Here is a 19,056-nt window from a genome sequence, read left to right as displayed (position 1 = left end):
GTCAAAGCCACTGCGTATTGATGTTATGTATTTACTTGGTCATCTCCCTCCTAGAACACGGTCATCAAACATCATGGCCGTCAAACATCATGGCCGTCTTCTGACCTTGGAACCTGCTGCAGTGTCTAGCACAGAGCACATGACCTGTCCTAAAAGAGTACATTTCTTCTTTGTTAAAGAAATGAACACCATGAGTGGTTCCTGGTCAGAGGGCCCACTCTTCTCTATCTACCCACGCTACTTTATCAGCTCAGTCAAGAAGCCCGGGGACCCCTGGTCTTTCCTTGTCTCCCCCCATTCATGCCCAGCTACCTCTGCTCCGTGTACGGCTGAATCTTTTGCACAATGATGTCGGAGTCCAGCACCCCCAGGAGGACCCCAATCTGGCGGATGAACATCCCCTTCAGCCTCTCAGTTAGCTGACTGACGTTGACATCCAAGATGAGCTCCACCAGGCTGTTTTTCCTGGGATCTGGAAAGCACGTGGATCAGTCATGGCTTTAGAAGCAGGAGAGTTAACACAGACCTGCTACTGTGCCTGCGCTCTGGCCCAGGAGAGAATGTGGTGAGAGCATTCAGAAATGCAAGTGACCTCCTTCAAAATGGAAAGGCCCCATGGTGAACTCCCCATTGCTTCGTCCTGACCCCAGCAATCTGGGGCTGGCTTGGAGAGCTTCTGAAGCATTCCTGGTCTCTCCACTAACCTGAGAAATACCACACATGTGCTGGGGCCCAGTGTAAATCAATGGGGTTTAGTGAAGGAAGTGGGGAAAAGAAAAGCACTTCAACGTTTGTTCTAAAAGTCTCTGCCCAACTGGCTTTCCTGAACTCTCCAGACCAAGTGGTGGGTGTCCAGCAATCTCTCCTGATCCAGTCTGATTTTCAGTGACTGCTGTACTTTGTATGCAACAGTGGGAGGGAAATTTTCCATGCCAACAATCTTACCAATGGGAATGCACCTGCCCTACAGGTTTGAAAACCATAAACACAAAGGAAATCCAGGCAGCCAAGAAACAAGGATTTCCTTAAAACAACATCACAGCCGGACAATGTTTTCACAACTCTAGAACTGTGAGACCATTATGTCTTACTTTTGATTATGTCCTAAAGACTGTTCTATATGTGGAAGTTAAAAGTGACTATTCAGAATACCTTCTTCACATACTTGATGCACCATTTGTCTGTCCTGATGTATCACTGACATAATTAGAGACTATCTGTGATGTGATTTGAAACACAGAGGAGACTTCACAATGTCCTGGCTGTTGTTCTTCAGAGAGGCAGGGCAAGGACTGAAGACCTGCCAAGATCCCTTCCCTTCTAAGACATCTGTACATAAGCTTTGCCTTAATCCTAATAAAGAGTAGGTTGAAAGTTTATACCTTCTCATCAGATGCTCAGGAATTTGTAACACTCTATCCCACCCTGTACTCATTTCCTCCCTAATACCAAATTAGCCTTGAAACAAAACAAAAACATGGTTCTATTTAAGAAAGAAATTTTATTTCTGCAAATCTGAAAAATGTAAAGGACACCAGTCACTTTACCTTCCCTGGGGGTTGTCAGATAAAGCCTGAGGTTCAACTTACAAAAATAAATTGTTTTCTGCAGCTGGGTGCTGATAAGACATCATGACTCAAGTTATTCCTGTGCTTAGATTCCCAAAGCACCCTGAGCCCTCTGTCATCAGTCACAATAGAGGAGAAAGTGCTGGCACAGGGGCCAAAGGCCTGGCTCTGACACAACGGCTGTGTGAAGCTGAGCAAGCCCTGCCCTCTCTGAGTTTCTGTTTCTCCATCTGAGTTAAGTAGGGAGAGGTCCATATTTCTGTGTGCGTAGGAGAGGTCTTGCTGGAACAGAGAGTCTCTACAGAGTTCTTAGCTTGGGGATTCTAGATTGTTTTAAAGCTGGATATGCCATCTGGCTCTGTCCATGCTGGGGGAAGGGTCTCAGGATCCAGGCCCTGCTGGGCTGATCCAGCAATTCCACTCTGGCTCCTCACTAAATGAACTCACCAGGTTTCACCTCCACTGTGGTCCGGTCTACGTCACTCTCACCCTTGGCATCAGTCACCTTCAGGTGAAACGTGTAGGTTCCCTCGACCAGGTTGGAAAGAAAGAGGACAGGGTGGTGATCAGAGCGATTTAACACCTCCTGTGGGGTGGAATGACACGGCAATGTTGCAGAGCAAAGCCACACTCCTTTCACGGGAGTTAGCTGCCTCTGTCATAGCTAAGCCCCCTCTGGGTAGATGGCTTTGAGTTCCTGCTCTGTGATGGCATCACAACCCACAGTGATGAGGATCAGAGAACAGAATCATGTTCTGTTCCACACAAGCTTGAGGGGTGACCCTAGGCAAGCCATTTAATTTCCCTGGATTTCAGAGCAATTCAGGTTTGACACAAGAGATCACTTGGTTAAAACAGGTCCTGGACTGCTTGACTCAGCCTCCTCTCCCCATCTCACCACCTGACCTGTGTAGCTCTCCGCCTCCTGGCACACTTACCCCTGCTGCTGGGCTCCCCTCATCTCGAGTCCAGAGGTAGCTGACTATTCCCTTGTCATCTGAGGACTTGGAGCCGTCCAGCTCTGCTGTGTCCGTGGGCAAGGTAATTACCACATTCCCAGCTATCTTGGCTACAGGTGCTTTGTTCATTTCTAAACGAAGAAAAACCATTGAAAAAAATGTATGATTCAGAAAAAAAAGAAATGCTTCTTCATGGTGCTTGTGAGGAAATTAAACACCAAAAACATTCTAACTGAAGAACTGTTTCAAGTGCTTATCCACGCCAGCAATTAACAGTGCCTCAGGGGCTGTGGCTCCAGTCCCACCCAGAGAAATGTTCCCCGACTGCACAGCAGAGGGCACAAGTGCAGTTTCTTCCTAAATCCTCACAGCAGCCGCCCTGGAAGGGATCCATTTCTCTGCTCTGGTGACATAAGATGATTGGAAACAAAGGCCTAAAGTGGTTAAAGCCCTGAAGTTCAGGTTTCATCAGCTTATACTACATATTATCTTCAAAATGCAGCTTAAAATGTTATTCTCTGAACATCTTTTTTTGACTCCTTCCTTAGCACTTTAATAGAGGAAAAGGAGAGAGACACTTTTCTCAACCGGGGCCCTACCTGCAGCTTTGTTTACCAGAGTGTGCTCCCTATTCACTGAGCTCAGGGGACTGTATTGGGGGGTCATCTGCATCCCTGATAGTTTTTCCTACTATCAGCTTATGGGCCTCTCCCAAGACCATCACTGATCACCGTGCCTGCAAACCAGAGCAAGGCTGAGCCACTCCTGTTAAGCTGGCCTCAGAGTGCAGGCTCCCAGGAGGAGCACAGGACGCAAGGGCACAGGACGGTCATTCTAAGGTTGGACAGCAGGTGTCACTGTAGCTAGCCGCAGAGTTACAGAGACCCAGGGACAGAGCAGCAGAGAGAAAATAAAAATGCAAAGGGAAAAACCTTAATTCTCTTCCTATTCAACTGAGGAGGGAAGAAGGGAGGGAGGGAAAACAAGGAGCTAAAATTTACCTTAAAAGCCACCCAATCAAAGACTGTTTTAGAAAAGCAAATAACAGCTGCCCTTACCCCTAACTTTCTTCTCTACCCTCTGTCTCTAATCAATTCTTCAAACAAACAAGAGATGATGGATTCTTTACTTATCTGACCCAGAGGCAGCTGTACCAACCCAAGGCGGCAAGATATACCTTCTTTGACAATGACATTCACAGAGCTCTGGCTTTGCAGGTTCCTCTCATCTTTGACGGTCAGGGTGAACACGTAGGTTCCCACTTGCAGCCCGGTCACAGTGGCAACACTGCTGTTGGCGTTCTCGAGCTGTGCCCCGTCGGGGCCCCTAGACAAAGAGAAACCAGAGGGAGGAGCTGCACCTGCCTACTGTTCTCCTGTCCCCGACTCAGCAGGAGCAGAGAATTACTGCCTCAGCTAAGACATGAACTATTGTTTCCTTCACCTCAAGAGGGCATGTTTAAAAATATTCCATTTGGACAGAGTGTCATCTGGCCCCAAAAATACAAGCTACCTGCTGATCAGAAAATTCCATTCACCTGCTTTCAGACACATTTAGCCTTATCCTTTATGAGAGCTTCAAGAACATCCAAACTTTGTGCTGCTCCAGTTTGCAAAAGGAAGAAAGTGCTCTGAGCAGGTCTCTGATCAAAAGAATCATTTAAGAGTCATGTTTCTGAAAAGCATTTCTGGCCCAGTAGTTGGTTCACCTCTTGCCAGCAAAGAAGCAAAATGCATTTCTTAATCACATGCGAAATTCCCTCCTGCTGAAAAGTCAGGGAGAGGAAACAGGCCAAGGCTGCAGAGAGCACTCAGGGAAAAGCCATCCTCTTCTCAGCACAGCAGCTGCATAAGCAAAACTCCCTCCCGCTCCTAGACAGGGGCCACAGAGGACCCAGAACAACCGTATCTTCCTTGCCCCCGGTGGCCTCACAAGGAGCCTGCAGCAGGGGAGTGAGCTCTGCACCAACAAGCAGACACAACACTACACACAGCAGACAGCCCTTCTGCTCAAGGGCCAAAACGCCTCGGAGCTTTCCTTAACACCGAGGGACAGCCAGAGAAATCCGCACACTCTCAGGGTTTTGCTCTTGTTTTAAATGTATAACCCTGACTCCAGCCGCCCCTCTTAAAACAGATTCTCCTCCAAGAAGACATGCTAAGCATTACTTCTGCTGTAAACACTAATAAAACTCAAATAAATGGTTTATCTGCTGTGTCTTCAAAAGACAGTTATAATTAAAACATGCTAGGTTGAGGAAAATTAGGTTCTCTAAAAGAAAGAAACAAAAGCTAAGCAAAATAATTTCTAGACAACAAAAGCTAAGCAAAATAATTTCTAGACTCCAACTCACCAATCATAAGCCAAGTGCTTTGCAAGTCCAATTACAGGCCTTACCCACCCATCTCTAACATCCCAGTCAAAACCAAAACCAAAAAACCCAGTCTCTCCTTTGGCTGCTATCTTTGGAAACTGAGAATGCTTTTAACTCTTTCTTGGAATTATTTTGCTTCCTGTGGGATCCTGCATATAATCTGAGTTCCATTTATTATGACTTAAAGGAAATGAAAGAAACTGAGAACCAGGAATGGTTCGATTAGGAAATTCCAATTTAATTAGTAGTATTTTAGTTACTGCTTTTGGCCTCTGGCTAACTTCAGTGGTAACCGGTGTCTTCAAGGAAACAATAACAGAGTAATGCTTTCATTTTGTAGATGAATTTTCAATTCTCCTTAATAGCTGCTCTGCCCCATCCCCCCTGCCAGCCTTACCCAGTTAATTTTGAGCAACGGTACTTTTCTGCTCCATTACCCCTTCCATCCTGCCTCTCAAGTGTAATTAAACTATGCATTTCAGCAGACGGATTGTACCTGTAAAAGCACCAGAACCACAAAGTACTACCTGGGGACAGTTGATGGTAAGCATTCTCCTTCTTTCTTATAAAAATTATATCATTTTCTTAGAGTTGAAGTTTGGGACTGCAAACATTTCTTTCTCAGTAATCCTCCTTGGATAAGCTAATAAGAAAGTAAACTCCTAAAGGCAAGTAAAACCGAGCTCTTCAAAGGCCTGGTGCCTTTGCCAACACAAGGGTTTCGTGTTAGTACTCACTGAGTTTTTTCCCAAAGATATGAGATAATTTTCTGGTCATCAGAGCTTTTGCTGCCATCCAGAGTTGTGCTATCCACGGGAAGAGTCAGCTCTTTATCTGGGCCTGCATCTGCCTGTGGAGGCTTGTTGTTTTCTAGAAGACAGAGACTTGGAGGTCAAAAGCAGGCAGTCCAGTTGGGAGAACAGAGGAACCAACTGGGACATATGTTCTGGAAGCCTCAAGGCCTCTGCCTCTCCACCCACAGAACTTTCAGATACTGCGGGAGGTAAGGGTATGGTCAGGGAGCTCACGGTGAAGAATGTAAGACCAAAACGTATAAAACAACTCTGAAAGAACATGGCAGAACATAATGAAGTTACAGGGTCATGCTAAATTTGAAGTATAATGCTATAGGAGTTTAAATGAAAGGGCCTGAGGGATAAGGCAGGGCTTTCTTGAGGAAGTGGGCTTTAAGCTGGCCCTTAAAGGACATGGTAGGAGGAGTTCCCTAGTGGTCTAGGTCTGTTAGGATTTCACTGCTGTGGCCTGGGTTCAATCCCTGGTCGAGGAACTGAGATCCTCCAAATTGCAAGGTGGGTCAAAAAAAAAAAAAAAAAAAAAAAAGGATATGGTAGACTTTGGGATGGCAGAGACCATCTGCTAACTCCCACTGAAGGCACAGTAACCAGCCAAGAGCAAGGGCACAAATGCGGCTGTGAAATGCTCTGTCTCTGTACCTCTGAAGGAGGCACCAGGGGAACGAACAGTCGAAGTTGTCAGGGGGGTGGTAGACTGATAACTCCCATTTGTACCCTCATACAGCTCAGAACCCAAGCCCTCTTCTCACCCAAGGGTCAAAGGACCAGCCAACAGAAGAGCCTGCCGCAAGGTCAGACTTACCAGGCTGCACAATAACAGTCACTTGAGCGGTGGCCTGCTGCCCTATTGTATCAGTCACTGTGAGTTGGTAAGTATAGTCTCCTTCTTGCATGGCGGAGAGCTGCAGGGTCGGTGTTCTAACCCCCTGAATGAATACATACAGAGAAGTGGACTCTCAGAATCATATGATATAGTAAGTCCTTTTCTGGTCTACATCATCTACCCAGTTTTAAACCTAGGTTGGTACTGGGCCACCACCTCCCAGTTATGTGAATACTCAACCAGACACTATGGAACATCTTGTTAAAAAGGCTTGACCCTTCAAGGGAATAAACCTCTGACACAGCAACAGTTTCAAATAAAGTTAGAGTGTTCACGGGGGAAGGGAGTACAGGAAAATGTGCAGAGATAACCAAGATCCATTTCTATGACTCAAGCCAAAAAGAAGACCATGAACATATAACAAAACAACACAATTTAAAAAACAATGTTCTAACAAAGTGTGATGCTTAACAAAGCTGCCTCAATAAAACATGGCAGAAACAACTCTGTTATAATGCTGTGCCGTCCCCTTACAGGTCTGAACAGATTCTGTGACAGCAGAGAAACCTCATACAATACTTAAACTAAAGCTGGATGAAATGTGAGCTTTAAGTCATGCCTCAAATACGAAAACATAAGACTCCTGAGTGTCAGAAGGGATATTACAGATAATTTAGAGCCAACTGCCAATGCAGGAACTTCTAAAACAGTAGGCAAAAACCTAGCAGCCTCTGGGCTGAATCCAGCTTGCAAGCATTTTATTTGGTCTTCGGGTCTTAAAAGTTGGAAAATTTCTAATAAAAGTCTAGACTTGTCTTCTCTTGAAAAGCTGGAGGATCTGACAACACTGGGACCACGCTCCAAAGTGGTGGCAACCAGTCGGACTTGAGGGGCTGCGGAGCCTTCAGTTGGGCTCACGCTGTCCAGTGCGCCACAGCCCCGCCCACTTTTCTTCACTTAGTTACCTGCCTGTTGACTGACCTAGTCTCTTCTTCAATATCTTCAGAGAGAAGATGCTCACCATCCAGTCTGGCAATCTACTCCAGTTTTTAATAGAGCTCACTAAGATGTGCTGTGCCGTGCTTAGTCGCTCAGTCATGTCTGAGTCTTTGCGACCCCACGGGCTGTAGGCCACCAGGCTCCTCTGTCCATGGGAATTGTCCAGGCAAGAATATTGGAGTGGGTTGCCATGCCCTCCTCCAGGGGAACTTACCAATCCAGAGATCGAACCCAGGTCTCCCACACTGCAGGCATGCAGTGTGACCTGCAGACAGACCTGGGTTCAATCCCCAGGTTGGAAAGATCCCCTGGAGAAGGGGAAGGCTAACCACTCCAGCATTCTGGCCTGGAGAATTCTGTAGACTGTATATAGTCCATGGGGTCGCAAAGAGTTGGACACGACTGAGTGACTTTAACTTTCGCTTTCACTTTAAAGATGTGCACTCTTCAGCAGAAACTAACCCAACATTGTTAAGCAACTATACGCCAAAAAAAATTTGATTAAAAAAAAAAAAAAAAGGTTTGTACCCTTGCAGTTTCTAAAGAATCTGACTCCCTGAAATTATCCAAGAAAAGCTATCAGTCTTTTCCTCTAATACTAAATATTTAAGATAAAAGTTTTTGCTAATGGGTTAACTGAAGGCCCTGTAACCTTTCTTTAAAAAAAAAAAGAAAAAAAATCAATGTTCTATGTACTAATCTGACTTTCATTATTAAGATGGAGAAAAATAAGCCTTGGATGGGTGACCCAGTCCAGCAGCTCTAATTTCCCTGGGCAAGAAAAGACAGGTGCTCTTCCTTCCTACCTGCATCTCCATCACCTTCCCCTTGCTGTTTGGGCTGAGCGACCACTCATAGCTGGTGATGCCATGATCGTCAGTGCTCTGGTTCCCAAAGAGGGTGATGGAGTTCCGGGGCAGAGTGATCACTTGGTTGGGGCCTGCATTGGCCACAGGGGGGTAGTCCACAGCCTTGTTCACAGCCAGGCTTGCAGTGGTAGAGTTGGTAGCTCCATCAGAGTCTACTACAGTCAAGCTGTCAGGACAAAGAGAGAAGTACCGTCGGGGATGGGCTTAAAGAGAGAGGAATAAACACAGAAGAACTAGAACTCAGGGCTAAAAACCAGCAATGTGGCAGGGTTACCAGGTGGCAGTCAATTCTAACCCACTCTTTTTGGAGAGTTAGGATAACGCTAGAAGCTAACACTGACTGAGGGCTTACTGTGTGGCAGGCACTGTTCTAAGCACTTTGTATCTCACTTAATCCTCACAACAGCTCTATAAAGTACTGTCCTTATTTCACCCCTATACACATGTGGAGACCAAGGCAGAAAGAGGTGAAGTAACTTGCCCAAGCTTGAAAGCTTGACAGTAGTGAAGTCAGGATCTAAATCTAGACAATATATCTCTACACCGCTTCACTCTGCTGCCTACATGTATCTGTGGCTGGGACCTTTACGAGCATTGTCTGATCTGGCCCTCCCAACAACCATACAGAAAGAGGTATCATCAATTTCACAATTATACAAGTCTTTAAGAGGTTAAGAAACCTGCCCAGAGCTAAATAGTGAGTCAAGGTACAAGCCCAGTGCTCTGACTCCAAAGCCCAGAACCAAGTCTTAAGAAGCAGTAATTCCCAGCCCCTATCCCTTTGAGGTTCAAAGATGCTACACTAAATAAAGCAAGCTCTGACTGCAGCAGGCTCTCCTCCCATCATCCTGTTTTGGCTGTGTACACAGCGCGAGAATGGACTTCCTGGGCAGACAGCCTCTAGGATGGACCGGGAAGGCTGGCTCCAGTAAGATAGGAGCCTGAGAGGGAAATGAATCTCCTACGCAACAGTCCCACAGCTTGTGCCAGTGTGAAAGAGAATTTGCAAGAGAAAAAAAATGTTCATTTATAAGAGCAGGCTTTTACCTAAATGATGCCTTCCAGCTGAACAGCCTAAAGCTTCTCTTGCCACCTCAAAATGTGAGCATAAGCAAGCAAGGAGGTTTGGGCTCCTTCCATTTTGCTGACAGAAAGAGGAAAAGCATATAAAAGACATGTCGTTTGTTTAAATCTCACCACCAGCCACAGAAAGAGCCAGACATCTGTGGGTTTTTAATCCCACAATCTCACTTTTTACCTATGGTCTTAAGGGGACTTCTGATATTACAGCCTTGAGAAAAAGAACACAAAAACATCACACACAAATCAGCAAATACCCGCAAAAGAAAAATCCACATAACTTGTCCTCTTTTTCCAGTTTCCCTGTTTTCAGTTGTTTATTTTTTTAAACATATCTTATTTGTCTTCTCTTTCAGAACAAAAGCAAGTTATAGACAGATGCAAAATGGCAAATGCCCATTACTTTGACTTTCACCTTAGACAGTCCCTGGCTTGCGTGTAAAAATCCTGGAATCAAACAGCAGCTGACCACAGGGCTGGGGAAAGAAGCCACCTCCATGTAAAAGCAGGGGACAAGAAAAGGTAAGTGGAATCAAACAAATTGGACCTTAATGCTAGTCAAACCCAATCCCATCATTTTATGGACTGAGGCTTGGAAAAACAGAATTGCACCCAATAACCCATTCCCCTGAAATGCTCTAGGTTAACAGTGTTAAACACACAGTGTTTTAACACTGTGTTAAAAGCTCAGACTTGAGTCAGCAGCCTATGTGACCTTGGGCAAGTTACTTAACCTCTTTGTGACTGTATTTCCTAATCTGTAAAACAAGAATAATTATAATATCAGTTACAAGGATTAAATGAGCTACTGCGTGCAAAGAGCTCCAAATAGTACTAAAGACACAGTAAATGTTCAAGAAGCAGTAGCTATTTTTGTTACTATTTCAAAAAGGATCACATGGCCCAGGCTAAATTCCATAAATATTAAAGTTCCTATATTAGAAATTCAAGGCAAAAACCAACTCATATTTCCATTTTAAGCCAATGAGAAGGCTCCTATCTTGTTGTAATGGCAGCTACCCTTCATTCACTTGAAGTCTGAAGTCAGTGTGAGTGTTGCTAAGTGAGACTCGTTTATTTATTTATATGGCAGGTGCTGTGCTAGGACATTCCTTGCTGCATCTCTGGTGGTGTCTCAAATGTGACTAATGTCAGGTCCAGTGGGAAGGACAGACACCCGTGAACAAGCTGCTGCACCATGGCAAGCACCACACCGAGACACTGAGTGTAACGGGGAATAAAGAGACTGCTCCTCTCTGAAGCAATCTCCAAAAGCCTCGCTGAAAACGGAGGAGGTCCTTAAAGAGAGGCAGAACCCTGAAAGACTGAGAAGAGCATTCAAGGAAGCAGAGACAAAACATAAACAGGTCAAGTCAAGGAGCAGAGGAGAATGAGCCCTGACCTTGGGGGTTAGAAAATCTGCATTTCAGCTCTAGCTGTGTGACCTCAGAGAAGTTAGTAGTTAGCCTCATTTTTCTCGGCTGTACAATAAGGACAGTATAGTGTACATATGGTATTTGTGTGACACTCAAGTACAAGTGCTTTGCAAAATACAAGGAATAATGCAAATACAAGGCAGATTACTCTAGAATCAGCCTCAGACTCACTAATCACAATCTAGTATGTCAGTGCTACTTCCCAAAAGAACTGACTTTGAATCATATTCTCTGTAAAGTCTCCAATAGAGAAAGATCCTACAAATTATATTCAAATAAATAATTAGTCAAAAGTAAGGATTTTGAGATATCAGAAGCTGAGGAAGCATTTCCCAAAGGGAAGAGATGACAGTAGATTCCTTACAGAATTTTCCTGAGAAAAGGCAAAAGAAGATGGGCCCTTCTAGTTTTTGACAGAAATTCCATAAAAAGGTTTGGATATATGCCAAGTATGACTCTGAGAAGGATTAGCTGTGTGGATCCTGATCTATTATGCAAGGACCTTTGCCCTAAAAAGTTATCACTGTTTTGACCACAATTACCACATGGCTTAAATGGAACCAAAGGCTATGTATAATAATCAATCAACTCTACAGGGAATTTTGATATCTGTCAGAGTTACTCTTTTAATAATGTAAAACTCACAAGAGGGGAAAAAAATGGCCTATGGTAAGCCTGAAGGATCCAAATTTACCTGAAAGTGTAGTTCCCAGGAACGAGCTTACTTAATTTTAATATGGCAGTATCTTCAGAAATCTTCTCTTCTCTCAGAGGTCCCTTAAGTTCTTCCCAGTGGTACTGGACGATTCTATCATCATCAGTGCTTTCTTGGTCATAAAGAAATATCAGTTACAACATGAGAGCACTGGGTCTCAGCACTTATCCAGCTTACACAAACCAGGGCAACTACTAGGAAAACGTCATGAAAGTACAGACTGTCTCTCCAGACTGTTTCTTTCCTAGGATTATTGGGTCATGCTGCCTCTCTATGAATATTCCACTGCGTAGTTTTCCAACGACTCCAACATAGGCAACCTCTGGTTAAAATGCTACTGTATAAAAAAGTAAAATCAAAAGTGATACTCAACCTACTTAAAAGGAAATTTACACTTAGCACAGCACTTTTTAACCTAGCTAATTGGTAAACACCAAAATTTCCTAACCGATTATATGGATAAAGGTGTGGGGGAAGAGGACCCCTCATAACGTTATGGTGGAAGCATAAATTGAAACCTCTATAAACAGCAATTTGGGAAAATTTATCTTTGTCCCTGCAATACCTCTTAGAGGAACTTAATCCTGCACTTATGTTATATATCTGTAGAACATTTAATATTTGTGTTAACTATCATGCTTATAAGATTATTCATGGTAATATTATTTTAAAAGCAAATCAAAAATAATTTAAATGGTCATCAATAGAGATTGACTGAAAACAAGTATATATTTATACAATGAAATTATACATTCATATAATGGAAGGCTATGTAAACATTAAAAGAAAAAAAGAATGAAGAAGTATTGCATGTATTAATTCAGAAAAATTCTCCAACATACAGAAACAAGCATTGTACATAACTGTGTGTGTAATGTGTGGTCATAGACTGTATATTTTCTTATAAACACATAAAATATCTCTGGAAAGATGCATAAAATAATACCATTGGTTGTCTGGAGGAAAACTGGACAGTTGGGAGACAGGGATGATAATGATTCTTTTCACTGTATACCTTTACATATTATTTAACTCTGACCTATTCAAAAATAAAAAATAAATGGTACTATGTGAACTCTTTCTAACACTCACACAAGTGTTTCATTCTGTTCTGTCTCTTCCTCTTGGCCTGCTACTCTTCCATCCGCCTCTGCTTGCCAGAATTATCTACATGAAATGTTTAACCTTGCTGGAGACTCCTCTGTTAAGCAGGGACTGCCTCCACCAGAGGCCACTGGTGGTGCCAAGACAGTCAGGGCAACTGGGCCTTGATGGGTCTCAAAAGAGGCCAGGCGAGCACAGGCGAGATGACGGGCCTGAACCTCTCATGCACACACACAGCCAAGACCCGGAAATCCTCTCATGTCACCCATCGGGCGACACTACTCTGAAGGGTAAAATGTTAAGAATGAGCCCAGGCAGAGGTAGGGGGAACAGTCTGAGTCCCTCCAGGAGAAGGCCGACAAGGATCTTGTTAGGCAGTGATGGCTAAGTGAGAGCTCTTTGTCAAGACTCTCGGGTACTTATCTTGCCATGACAGACAGGAAGGAGCTTTGTTTTCATAACTAAGAATGGCAACTCCAGGCAAGCAAATTTGAAAATCAGCAAGCTTCAATTAATATAACGCTAAGTGCATGAATAACACTACTTTCTTACCATATCAGAGAAGAACTATAACTTTAGTCGGGCCACATGGGGATTTTAAAAAGGGCCTGTCTAGTTTTTTACTTCCTATTACGATTGCTTCAGGTCTTCCCTTGCATGGCCAAGAGGACGGGTCTAAACAGTATTCAGACACAGCTGGCTGCAAGTCTTTTACTCGCATACATAGCGAATGCTCTTGTAAAACATCATGCTGAGACAGTACTCACGGCTGCCGTCAATGACTGTAGAAGTGGTCGGCAGAGAGATCTCCTGGTGCTGTGGTGACGCGACGGCAACAGGAGGCCGATTCTTACGGGGCTCTGCAAAAACACGGCCCACAAGAAACTGGAAGAAGAGCTTCCCAAATTATATCAGAGGAGAAGCGAGTCATGTCTGAGTGCAGTGCATGTCAATCTCCATGACGTAACTGGATAGCTGAGCATCGCCAAACGGGAAAGTCACAAGATCAGGCTGATGTTCTAACCTAAGACATCCGGGACTGTTAAAACCTCTTGGAAACCTGACGATGGCTAAGGCCATGCCCTATGCATACTTTCAATGCTCACGCACTATCTAGTATATTATAAGTACTATAGCAGCAACTGACTGCTTTCAGGCAAGCTGAACAGAGGTGGACAACAAACAAGCTTTGTGCAATAAAGGACTTGGCAAGCAAACTATCTCTTGGCACAGACTGTGTGAAAAAAAAAATGAGTGATTTCTCCACCATCCCTGAGCTGATTGTGTGTGAGATTATTAGGCCTGAGTGCTGGGAAGGTAACAAAACGCTTCAGTCCACTCTCATGAACGTGAGCTACAAACTCAGCAGCCTCCTCTTTGAGAAATCATCAAACAGTCTTTATACTTAACACATTTTTAAGAAGGAAAAGAAAACCTTTACCAACAAAGATAGAAAACAGTATTAAGAATTTGTGCCAATGTATGTGTCCCTTTCCAACTATCCTCAAATTTTTCTGAAAATGCAAAACAAGATACCTTGATAATGCACTGTAATCTACCAATGAAAGTGAAAGTGAAAGTCACTCAGTTGTGTCCGACTCTTTGCAACCCCATGGACTATACAGTCTGTGGAATTTTCTAGGCCAGGATACTGGAGTGGGTAGCCTTTCCCTTTTCCAGGGGATCTTCCCAACGCAGGGATCGAACCCAGGTCTCCCTCATTGCAGGTGGATTCTTTACCAGCTGAGCCACAAGAGAAGCTCTAGTGGATCACTTGAAAAGAATGATGAGATTTGGCTTCCAAGATAAAAGAGGACTGCTGCTGCTGCTAAGTTGCTTCAGTCGCGTCCGACTCTGTGCAACCCCATAGACGGCAGCCCACCCAGCTCGTCCGTCCCTGGGGTTCTCCAGGCAAGTACACTGGAGTGGGTTGCCATTTCCTTCTCCAATGCATGAAAGTGAAAAGTGAAAGTGAAGTCGCTCGGTTGTGTCTGACTCCTAGTGATCCCATGGACTGCAGCCTACCAGGCTCCTCCATCCATGGGACCTTCCCAGCAAGAGCAGGGTTTAAATGAGGAATTCGGTGTGCAAAGGCCCACATTTCTGGACAGAGATCAGACAGAGCCTGCCACTTTATGCATGCTTCTCCCAGGCTCCTGCCTTTCCTATGTCTCTTAATTACAACACATGGTCCTCTCTCAGCATGACCCACTTGGAGAAGTAATTCTCAAGTAGATAGGCCACACAACACAGTGGGCCATGTGACCAACTTTTCCCTGCCCAGCCAGGTATGCCAATTAGAATCAAACTACATACACTTTGCCAGGCTAACCTTTTACTCCACTGAACTAGGAATTGCCCAATATGTAAATATATTACCAAAAAGGAATGAGAATTTAAGACCCTTAAAATTAAATCTCCATCTCCTTGGGAATCCTGCAGAGGGAGCAATGGAGACAGGGCTGGGGCTGGGAAACATACCTGGTTTCACTGTCACATTCACGTAGCCTTCCCCGTGAGCATTCTGACCATCTACAATCACTTTGAATTCATACAGGCCTGGAGTGAGCTGCAGAAGTGAGAGAAGATCTTTTAGAAAACTACAAACAGCAGCAATTATATTTAAAATAACACGTATATCTAAATTTTTCAATGCTGATTCTTGCATACTCCTGTTCTTGCACCATTTCCAAAATGGAGAAAGTAAACTAGCTAACGAGATGAAACAATGAATTAGAAACTGAAAACCCACAGCTTTTAATGTGAATCTTATTACTAGCTGACTCTGAACAACAGAAGGGATTTCAGTATCTCTGTACCCCCATTTTCTTTTCAGAAGAACATTAAGGGCCCAACCATCCTACTTCAGTTATGAAATTAAAACAATCAACTCTGCAAAGAAAAGCATTTTGTAAAAACACCAAATAGCTCTCAAATATCTGAATATTTTCCCCTCCTGATTTCTACTAACTGTATGAACATAAAAACAACAACAAAATATCCCACAATCCCATTGTCCTAATACCCCAATTAATCATATTTTTCTTATATCCTTCTAATCTTTTACCACACACACACACGAAAAAAGAGCTACAAACAGTTCATTTGTTCAGCAAACATTTATTGAGAACCAATTATATACGGTCATTGTTCTAGGCTTGGGGTTTGGAGATGAATAAGGCAAGGTCCCTGCCTTCAAGGAGCTCATTATTTCAGCAGTATTCAGGGCCTAGCTAAAATCAGGGTATGTATCAAATTTTTTATTGTTCTTTCTTCGGTTCATTTAGCATGAACACTTTTCTCATTAGAACAGTCTCTTTAATAGTCATTTTAACGGCTGAGAATAGTACGTGAATAAGTGTGCCATAATTCACATGAGCATTTCACATTGTTGGATATTTGAGTTATTTCACAAATTTAAATATTATAACTAATGCTGTGATGAACATCTTTCAGGTAAAATGATTTTTTTCTTTTGAAGTATCTCCTTTGGGTACATGCTAATCGAATGCATGTAGCATTTCTGACCACCTCCTTCTTCCTGTAATGCTCCCCTTCCTCGACTTTCACTTCTACGCCTACTCCTCATCTTCTCCCATTTCCTCTTCCTTCCATACCTTTAATGACCGTGTTCCCCAGGACCCCAGTTGCAATCCATTTACTTCTTCACTCTCTATAATCTCTGGATGATTTTATCTATTACCATGGCTTTGGTTGTCATCTATTTGATGCTGGTGTACAAATTTATCTCTGCAGCCCAGACCTCCCTCCTGATCTCTAGCCCCTTACCCTCAGCTACTTATTGGTCACTTCCACTCAAATGTTTCACAGGTTCCTCAAACTCACTCTGTCCCAAAATGAATTAATCATCTGCAAATCTCCTCCAAACCTGCTCCTCTTTCTATACGTCTCATTTCAGTGAATACTGTCACAAATACACCAACATCCAGCCAGTTCCTAGGCCAAAAGGCTAAAATTATCCTAGATCTCTCTTCTCCAACACCTCCATCCAATTAACTGATCACCAGATTGACCTCCATAATATTTCTCAGATCCACCCACTTCTCTCTATTCACACTATTCATCACCTTAGTTTTTAACCATTCATTATAGCATAGTTGTTAAGAGCATGGGCTTCAGAGATGGAAAATTCCAGTTCAAATCTACCATTTAATAGCCTTGTGCACTTAGACCAAACCACTTTATTTTTCTAATTTTTAGCTTCGTCATTTGTAGAAGAGATATTAATATTTATGTCTTGGGGTTGTTAGGAAGATTAAATGAAATAATTGCATAAAACAATTAGCACTGTACCTAGCACATGGAAAGCGCTCAATGGGTAGTTTTCAAGGCTTATGTTATTTGTATCGTTTTTTTTTTTCACTCAGACTATTATCAATCTCATATCTACATGTCTCAATAGATTCCTCACCGTGTCCCTAGTATGAGTCTTCTCTCCTCCAATCTGCAGTCAGGGTGATTTCTCTAAACTGAAAATCTGAACATGTCATTCTTCTGCTTAAAACCTTTCAGAGGGTCCCTCTGGATAAGAATCAAAGTCCTTCTTCTAGCACACAAGGCTCTGTGCAATCTGGCCCCTACATTTCTCCAACTCATTTGTGCCACTGCTCTTCTCACACCATGGGGTCCAGTCAGGATGAACCACATATAATTCCCATTTCCCCATATTTCTCTCTATCATTTGTATCAGTGGACACATTCCTTCCTCTGTTTGTGGTATTACCACTCCACCCTTTATCCAGTAAGCCAGTCACATGTCATGACCCAACTAGGCCAACTCTTTTAAGAAATCTACTCTAACTCCCTGGGGCTTCAATACTCCCTACACTGACCCAGTGTACCCCTGTTCTATTTACCTGCTTCAGTCAATAGCACCTACTAGACTCTATTTTCCATAAATGTTAATATTATGATTCAGTTCAGTTTAGTTCAGTCGCTCAGTCGTGTCCGACTCTTTGTGACCCCATGAACTGTAGCACACCAGGCCTCCCTGTCCATCACCAACTCCTGGAGTTCACTCAGACTCACGTCCATCGAGTCGGTGATGCCATCCAGCCATCTCATCCTTTGTCGTCCCCTTCTCCTCCTGCCCCAAATCCCTCCCAGCATCAGGGTCTTTTCCAATGAGTCAACTCTTCAAAGGAGGTGGTCAAAGTATTGGAGTTTCAGCCTCAGCATCAGTCCTTCCAATGAACACCCAGGACTGATCTCCTTTAGGAGGGACTGGTTGGATCTCCTTGCAGTCCAAGGGACTGGCAAGAGTCTTCTCCAACACAGTAGTTCAAAAGCATCAATTCTTTGGCGCTCAGCTTTCTTCACAGTCCAACTCTCACATTAGTAACTAGTAAATTCCCAATTCTTGCCACATAACTAATGTACAATGAACAGTTTTTAAAAGAAAGACAGACAGATAGAAAGAGAAATTTCTTGGCTAAAGAATATGAACATTTTTATGGCTCTTAATAACTATACAAAATCCCAAAAAAGACTGAGCCAATTTACACAGTCATACGGCCACAAATAACCTAGCTTATCTCCCAAATTCTAAAATCCTTATGTTACCCTTAAAAGCTGTTTAGTGTATATTTTCAGCTATCACCACTATGCTTATATTCTCACCATAAATGAAAATTTGAGAATCATACACTAACAAATACTGGATGTCAGCCAGCCAGGCTTTTGGAGGATCCACTTCTAAAAGATTGCTCCTAACTGTAGTGTGGACAGAAAGTTCTATATTCTACATATTAGAAAATGGTCAAGCCCTCTAGCCCACCCCTGCAAACAACAGGAGGCAAATTCACCTTGGACAGCTTCAGGATCTTGGAGTGCTCCCCTTCCATCTCTCCACTATAGTCTCTGGGGTGAGTAATCAACTGCCAGTCGTAGGTGTAGGCTTCTCCTATGGAAGGGCAGTTACAAACATCATGAAAACACAAACCTACACACAAAGAGGGCAGCCATACAGCCTGCCAATAACAAACCTTTTCTAGTCTTGACAAGATCTTAGTTTTCAAGATTTCACCCTAAAGCCAAAGGGAAACCAAACATTCTGCTGAAAGGAAGGGTAGGTTCTGCTGATGGCTACAGTCAGGGCTTCTTCCATTCTCCCCCCAGCCAAGCTCATTCCTGCCCCATACCCACCCTGCTTTGGACCAATCCTCCCCTAAAATACCAAGTCACTCATGGTGTGGCATCCAGTTAAAATACATGCCCTACCAACCACTATGGGTGAACTCATTGTGAACAAAGGCCATTTTCTTGCAAAACTTCTTTTGCAACAAAGAACAGCA

At 43.5% G+C, this 19,056-nt stretch overlaps 1 protein-coding gene across 4 annotated transcripts in view; it reads right to left on the bottom strand.

Annotated features, from left to right (window-relative positions):
* KIAA0319L (KIAA0319 like) overlaps positions 1-19,056 on the bottom strand; it is a 98,635-nt gene that overhangs the window by 14,815 nt on the left and 64,764 nt on the right. For all 4 annotated transcript variants that reach the window (XM_006051563.3, XM_006051564.3, XM_025289107.2 and 1 more), the window contains 11 exons: positions 18,568-18,665; positions 15,224-15,311; positions 13,510-13,602; positions 11,618-11,750; positions 8,345-8,573; positions 6,519-6,642; positions 5,639-5,771; positions 3,705-3,853; positions 2,507-2,658; positions 2,016-2,154; positions 313-472 (listed from right to left, as the gene is read on the bottom strand). In XM_006051563.3, coding sequence (XP_006051625.2) covers positions 313-472; positions 2,016-2,154; positions 2,507-2,658; positions 3,705-3,853; positions 5,639-5,771; positions 6,519-6,642; positions 8,345-8,573; positions 11,618-11,750; positions 13,510-13,602; positions 15,224-15,311; positions 18,568-18,665 — 1,498 coding nt within the window. The remainder of the gene's footprint in view (positions 1-312; positions 473-2,015; positions 2,155-2,506; positions 2,659-3,704; positions 3,854-5,638; positions 5,772-6,518; positions 6,643-8,344; positions 8,574-11,617; positions 11,751-13,509; positions 13,603-15,223; positions 15,312-18,567; positions 18,666-19,056) is intronic.

Source organism: Bubalus bubalis, chromosome 6, assembly GCF_019923935.1.
Source record: "Bubalus bubalis isolate 160015118507 breed Murrah chromosome 6, NDDB_SH_1, whole genome shotgun sequence".
Classification (NCBI taxonomy): Eukaryota; Metazoa; Chordata; class Mammalia; order Artiodactyla; family Bovidae; genus Bubalus; species Bubalus bubalis.
The sequence above is the reverse complement of the archived record's forward strand: the minus strand, read 5'-3'. Positions and strand labels throughout refer to the sequence as shown.